At 36.2% G+C, this 7,617-nt stretch overlaps 1 protein-coding gene across 1 annotated transcript; it reads right to left on the bottom strand.

Moving 5' to 3' along the window:
• Window positions 1–127: 127 nt before the first annotated feature.
• On the bottom strand, window positions 128–7,581 carry LOC137179812 (N-acyl-aromatic-L-amino acid amidohydrolase (carboxylate-forming) B-like). Its single transcript, XM_067584783.1, has 7 exons — window positions 7,380–7,581; window positions 4,006–4,232; window positions 3,686–3,878; window positions 2,818–2,911; window positions 2,562–2,669; window positions 970–1,082; window positions 128–763 (listed from the first exon to the last, which is right to left on the bottom strand). The coding sequence occupies exons 2-7, from the start codon at window positions 4,230–4,232 to the stop codon at window positions 569–571; spliced, it is 930 nt and encodes a 309-aa protein (XP_067440884.1). The 5' UTR covers window positions 7,380–7,581; the 3' UTR covers window positions 128–568.
• Window positions 7,582–7,617: the final 36 nt, after the last annotated feature.

Genomic DNA, 7,617 nt, shown 5'->3' with positions numbered 1-7,617 from the left:
TACTTTCTCTCTCTCTGCTCTGCATAAAAGTACCTCATCTCTTTTCCTCGACTAACAACCACAAATCATTTGGCAACTGAGCAATCCTTTGACCTTAAAAAAGATCCAAATCAGGTCAAAACACTGCTCAAATTGAACCATGTTTCCATTTATTCAAACACAGTTTTTGCATTATTATTAGTGCAAAAAGATCAATATCCTTAGAGTAATTGATTCTAGTTAATATAGATTCAGGAGGTGGAGGATTATAACTCCAGCGCCTGTGCAATATCATTCAGTCAAGTACAACATCAACAACCACTTTGGCACAGTGAGCTCTCTTTTAAGCCTCACAGAGGTGGTGGCGGACATATAGTGAGGTAATAGATAATGAGGTGCGAGATAATCATGTTATTGTATCCAGCACCTGCAGAAAATTTGATCATCATTGCATAGTTTAGTGTATTTGCTCCTGAGAATTATGTGAGATCATTTAAAATGTGATTATACATGGAGTGTACACATTATTTCTGTGGTTATGATTTAAAATCTCTCCAGTACATCTTGGTCTAATTCTGTCTCTTTACTCTCAGTTCTTCTTCACATTGACAGACGGGACGGTCAGTGTTTTCTTCTGAGCTAAATGGAAAGCAATCTTCTTCTCGTAGTAGGCACATTCATTCACAAAGAAAGGGTAGAGTTCTTCACCCTCGTGCTTCACCGTCTCCCCATAAAATGACTGGAATAAGGGGTCGCCCGGCTGGAGAAGCTTGAAGTCATTATCCTAGAGAAAGACAGAGGATGTTATAACAGGTGAGTCACCATGCACTCGGGCAGCTTTTGAATGCAAATATGACATTTACTGTTTGGCATAATAGACTCCCGAATAGGTTCTTTGCTTCTTTGAATTCATGTTTGATAATTTATGTTGCATTGGTTAAGTGAAGACCTACAGTTTAATGTATGGATGTCTCTTGTCCTGCACTGTACCTGTAGCTCGGGATGTATGGCAGCAGTAATCTCATTGGTCGTAGGATCCCTCGGGTAGTCTACGCTCTTCACCAAACTGTATGCTTCAACCTCACCTCCTTCAAAAGTAGTTCCTGCAGGTACAGAAAGTGGTGGAAGAAGTATTCAGATACTCTACCAATACAGCAATGTAAAAATAGTCCATTACAAGTAAAAGTCCTGCATGAAAAATCCTACTTAAGTTAAAGTATATAAGTGTTAGCAGCAAAATATACTTATATAGTATTGCAGTAAAAGTAGTGGTTTGGTCTCTCTGACTGATAAATTATTATATATGACATTATTAAATTATTGATACTGAAGCATCAGTGTGTAAGCAGCATGTTACTGTTGTAGCTGCTGGAGGTGGAGCTAGTTTGAACAACTTTATATACAGTTAATTTTAGTCCATTGGTTCCTAGGGGTCGAGCCCCTCAAAGGGTCACCAGATAAATCTGAGGGGTCATGAGATAATTATTGGGAAAGGAAAGAAGAAAAAACAAAGTTCTGATACATAAATCTATTTTCAGTTTTTGGTCTTTTTCTCTAATCTGTGATTTTTGGTGAAATATTGAATCTTTTGAACATTTATTGAAATGAAACCATGTGAGAAGTTTAGAGGGAAAAATCACTATTTGATGGAGCTGTTAACAACTCACAGACATCTGAAATGTGACCCCGACTACACACTGCTTTTTGTAACTTCCAACTGAAATCACATTAAAACTCCAAAATAATGCCAAACATGTTTTTTAAATGTATTAATAGTTTTGTATTAGAATGAAGAAAAAATGTATTTAAAATATTAGAAATGCTACAAGTCTTGGACAGACACTGTGTCACCACAACAGGGATGTTTGAGCAATGACCAAAAGTTTCAGGTATATTCATCAATTAGCTATTTAACCTGATAACAGACATTAGCGGTTCACTTTTCCCTGGTGAATTTTTGTTTGGTGGCTCATTCCTTCAAAAGAAGGAGACTTTAGCAGGAAAGATAATATGGGTTGTTGTTCAGTCTCTTGTGTTGTGTAGCAGGATGCAATCAGGCTCAGTGTGACCGTCTGCTCTGCCTGTTATCAAAGCCCACATTAACGCTTTATTAAAGATTTGATTTGCTGTATCGAGATAAGGACTCCAGCTACATAAGAAGATGGTGAAACAGAATTTAATTGAAATAATGTAAAACTAGGAGACACAATCAGGAAATTGAAGGATTTAGAATATAAATTTCTCCATTTTGGATTTTTTTTCTCAAATGAGAACACAGGACAAATGATTTACAGAGTGAATATGTATGCTGCACTAGACAAAAAAGGATGTTTAATTTCAGTCAGACGTTGAAGGATTCACCCAAAATAATAATTAAAATATATTTGATCACATTTCATTATTTAACTATGAATATATAGTTTTGTTTTAATGTGGCCAGACTTTGAGAAATCCACTTTTTAGATTTGTGCTGTTACCTCCATCGCATTGAGAGCTGATATCTCAGACCCTCGTCAAATAAGACCAAAACTATTTGTAATTGAGAAAATATATTATTTTTGTTTTTTGGGGTTGTTTCTCACCAGAATTGAATTTTTGAAGCCACTCTATTGTGAGGTCTACAGCTTCCTTCACAATGTTATAGATATCAGCTCTGAGCACTCCAGTGGGTTGAGGGCCGACTTCGATCGCTGCAGAGAACAAGAGAAACAGCTCCAATATTTATTGTTTCAATTCTTTCTTACTTAGTTTCATGCAGATACGGACAGAAATACACTCACACACACACACACACACACACACACACACACACACACACACACACACACATACACTTACCAAAGCCATGTTTGCCCACTGATTCTAGGGAGTAAGCTTCAGAAATTGGTATATCCAGCTGGATTGCTCTCACGGGTGCAGACGTCATCTTGCTCTGAAAACCAAACAAGTCAAATTTAAAAAAGCAACCCTCTCATTCTTACACACAATGATTTTACAACAGCTTTATCCTGGAAGATAGTGAGGTGCATATTAATTTAAGATTCAGATTCAGACCATGATTACATTTGCAACTTTGGTTCTGGAGCATATAAACAACATACAATAAAATAATGACAAAAATAATGACAGAATAATGATGCCTTGCAGGACTAAAGTGTAATAAAAAACTTAACAGAAGCAGATCTTCAAAAAAAGCACCTAATTTACATTTAGCTTTCCGACTATAAAAACAAAATCAACATAGATGGATGATTAAATAGTACTTTGACAAATACTTTTTCATAATGTTTGCATTCTTACATTAAAGTCATTAGAAAACCTACAGACCCTTTGATTCCTATCAAAGCTTTTTATACTGTATGTATCTTCTCGTGGTGTTGACTTTAAAGTTATAAATAACATGTCTGTAATTCATTCATTTTATTTATTTATTTTCGTGTTTTCAGATACTTTAAATTCCTGTGAATTCAACAAATACATCACACGCCTTTTTTAATTCAATCTCCATGTGGCATTTTTAAAAAATGCAGCATTTTCTGTAAAGTTAAATATAAATTAAGTGGAAGATTTACATTATGAGACCTGTATGTCCAGTATTTTGTTTCTCATAATGGATATTTGGCACCATAACAGTCAACGGCAGAACCTTTCAGGTCGTGCAGTCACTTTTTTTGTATTTGTGTGGATGACTCCATAAAGCTCTTACCTGCATATATTTAAAAATGTGCAGGGTGATCCAGTCTACGGAGTAAAAGATGAGGCACAGGCCCATGTTGGCAGTGGTGTTGTGAATGTCACAGACCAGATCCACGGCCTCTTGGCTTCCTTTGGGCCCGAGCAGAGTGTTCAGCTCCTGGGCTCGCTTCAACTCAAGGGGTGTGGAGTCTGTTATGGGGGCACTGGAGGCCAAAAGATGTGAGAAAGTTTTCTGACACATGCATTCAGTTCTTTAGCAATTTTACTTTCCTGCTACAATGCAGAGCTACTGACTCAAAATGTTACGATGCAATTTTTTTCTCAACTCACCTCAGCAAGGCATTTGTGAAACAACGGTTGAGATCTGTTTCTATGTATCTTCTGCAAGCATCGACAGCCAATGGGTTTGATAGGACGGCAGTTACAGAAACAGATCCAGCCTTATCCACCTTCTGTTTCTGCATTTCTCTCACTATGTACACCCCTGACATCTCATTTCCATGGGTGCCACCACAAACGGCAACACGGGATAATGGTGGGAGATAAACGTGCTCCATCTGTCAGCAGGCAAAAAAAAGAGTTAGCTGTTAGAAGAGTGTTGTTCTTTGGTATACTGTATACCCTCTGTGCAACTTCTGAGTAAGCCAACTCCTTTAAAAGCAAAGATAAACACTGACAGTCTGCTGGAAACCTCTTTGAAATGTAAACACGTTTTACATAAACCAGTCAGTAGACAGTAATGTGTGACTGGATGGTGAAATCAGGTTCAGCCTGTGGGCAGAAACTGGGGTGAAAAGTACAAAAGTCTCACCGGAGGACAGTCAGTGAGTCATTTCACATAATAAGTGACTGACCCAGAGGAGATCTCAGCGGATCTCTAGATAAACATAGTATCCAGATGTAAATATAACATTAGAATTTATACAGGCACTGTTAAAATGTTTGATGTTTGAACATTGTCTGTGAATGATTTCATAGAAGCCTTCCTGAACACCAAAAAACTGTTGTTGTCTGTTTACTCTTCCTGTTGTCAATACGTTCAGTAAATGAGGTTATAAACAGATAACAGCTAGTCTGACTTTTGTGTTGTTTGTTTGCTAATAGAAGTAATAAATCCTAAGTGTTTCTGAAGGTTATGTAAATCTCAAGATAATCATTGACAGGGACGAAAGTCTCAAAAACCGTCTTTTGAACACTTAAAGGTTATTTCTTCCAAGCTACATGGTTGTATGTAACTGACATTATATCTAAAGTGACAAAATGGGAACAAACAGCTGCTGGAATGACAAATAGACACAAAACTCTCCTCCTACAGTCTCACTGTGTATGTATGTATAAAAAAGCATTAAAGTGTTAAACAATGTCTGTGATATTTAAGTTTTAGATTTCTATTTTCATGGTTTTGGTTGGTTTATAATTAAATTGTGAATTGCATCATGAATCCCGGTTCTTGAATTTAAGTTGAGTTTAAAGTGAAACAGTAAGCAAAATAAATTTAATGTTCTGATTTAAATGGAGGGAATTACAGTTGACACAGTTATTGATGCAGTTTAAATGATGCGGTTTAAACTATTAAATTACATACATCTAACTGTGTTTTGTAAAGCAAACACATCAAACCTGTTAAACACCTTAAACATACATAAACTTTTCTTCAACCATTTGATTCTGGGAGAAAAATAAAGGATTCTTATTGACACTACATTTATACCACTGTTGCAATACTGTGAGAGTTCTTGTCCTAATTAGTGTGATATTAGTTTGTTTTATGGGTATTTTGAGAGCCCTGTTTGTTCTGTGACTTTAAGAGAAGAAAAGGGGTGAAAGAAGGGTGAGGTAACAGTCGACTGAGCAAATTTAAATTTATGGCAAAAACAGGTCAAACCAGAAAACACAGAGAGGTACACAAAGTATCAGTGCACACAAGCTGTAGGGAAGAGTATGCAGTATTTTCCTGAAACCGGAAACCATCAAGCAGTTTTCAGTTATTACAACTTCTCTGTTTATGGTTCATAGAAGTTAACAAAGTGTTTTTTGTCAGCTCAATTTTTAAAGCTTGAAAGCTTTCAAAGTGATAAAACATGATCTTTTAATAGTTTTCTTTTTTAATAGGAGAAGAGTAAAGAGAAACCAGATTTAAATCCTCTCTTTTCATAGTTTTAGTCAGGAATCTGACTGCTATATGGACATGTTGTGGTTGTGAAAGGACCTCTTACTGCTCAGTGTCTTAAGGTCAACACTAAAAACCACATGGGATACAGCTGCTGTTAGAGGCCCCAACATATTGAGAAAATTACCTCACTGTCCTCTCTGAAGTCTCTCTCTAAAACTCCCTTTTATACAACTGCAATTAAGATTTTACACATGGGTTGCATCTAATACACATGCAGTATTACCATATTTATACATCAGATTCATAATGTGGACAGATTCACACTGATTCTGTATGTTATTTTCATAAATACAGTCTGCTTTTCAGTACCAAAAAACTGCACTGCCTGAACACTCCAGTGTTGTGCCTGTCATACACACTGATATATTACCAAGTAAACAGTCGGATCTTTATTTTACAACATCAGCTGTCAAAGCTCATAAACTGCTATATACTGTCAGCATTCATTTAATTGAAAATGTAACATAGATACCTGGAAACCAGTGGTAGAATGTAACATTTCATTTAAGTACATCTACTCGAGTACTGTACTTACTGTAAGTATAATTTTATGGTACTTGTACTTAACTTAAGTAATTTCATTTTATGCCACTTGATACTTCCACTCCTCTACATTTCAGAGGGAAATATTGTACTTTTTACTCCAGTTATCGCAGTTATTTGACAGCTTTAGTTACTTTTCAGATTCAAATTTAACATAAAATAACATAATGATGAGCTTATAAATTACACCGCATTATTAAAGACTAAACCAGTGGTTCCCAAACTTTTTGGCTTGTGGGCCCTTTACAAAAATCAGTTTGTATTTGTGTCTCTGTCATGTTCCAGATGTCTTTGAGTTGTTTGCAGTTACACCATAGAGACATTTCACCTCACGTGGTTTCAAATAAATAACTGTTTGAGGCCCAAAGAGGTTAAACTCACAAAAATGCAAAGATTAAAGAAAAGTTCTGAAATATTAATCCAAATGTATGTAGCAGAACTATATATTTTTTTCTTTTCTACTCAATCAATCATCTCAAGGCCCTTGAGATTTATCTGGTTATGCTTACAAAGCAACTAGCTCGACCTCCAGCAGCTACAACTATAAAATGCTGCCTATGCATGACTCATCAGTTTTAACAATGTACTTTGTTAAATTTATTTAGTATATCAGTACTTTTACTTGAGTACTTTAAGTGAATTTAGCTGGTACTTTTACTTAAGTTGGATTTTAAATGCATGACTTTTACTTGTGATGAGGTATTTGTACATTGTGGTATTGATACTTTTTACTAAAGTAAAGGAGTGCTTCTTCATTCTGCACTGCTGAAAACATTACATTTCTGATAAACAAAGTGAGTGTAGAGCACACACCTGTCTACCAGCTCTGCACAGCTCAGATTATGCAACAGCACACTGAGAGAAACATAAACATGTAAATGAATTCAACCATCAAAAAGTGCATGAAACATAAGTATTCTACAAGTTCAAGTCTACAAGCTCTCGCATTTTACAACATATTTACCTTCATATACTTTACTCGTCTTACCTTTATGCCAAAGCTTAGCCCTGTTCGGCACTCTCTGAACTTCAGTAACCTTTGAACTTAGAGGGAAGCCTTATCAGGACAGTAGTGCAGTATTAATAACCTGCAAGCAAAGCAATCTACATTAGACACTCCTGTAAAGCTACTTTCCAGGCAGAGCTGTCAGCCATTCACATGCACAGGCATGAATGAACGCAGAGACGAGCAGATACAGATACAGGCTGTCCCAATCTACAGCCCG

This window comes from Thunnus thynnus, chromosome 3, assembly GCF_963924715.1.
Source record: "Thunnus thynnus chromosome 3, fThuThy2.1, whole genome shotgun sequence".
Lineage (NCBI taxonomy): Eukaryota > Metazoa > Chordata > Actinopteri > Scombriformes > Scombridae > Thunnus > Thunnus thynnus.
This window is presented reverse-complemented; position numbering and strand designations above follow the sequence as displayed.

Coding starts and splice junctions, on each gene's coding strand:
- LOC137179812 (XM_067584783.1), bottom strand. CDS start 4,232: ATGGAGCACGTTTATCTCCCACCATTATCCCGTGTTGCCGTTTGTGGT. Junction 2,912..3,685: donor ACATTTTTAAATATATGCAG/GTAAGAGCTTTA, acceptor TTTGGTTTTCAG/AGCAAGATGACGTCTGCACC. Junction 2,670..2,817: donor AGTGGGCAAACATGGCTTTG/GTAAGTGTATGT, acceptor TGTTCTCTGCAG/CGATCGAAGTCGGCCCTCAA.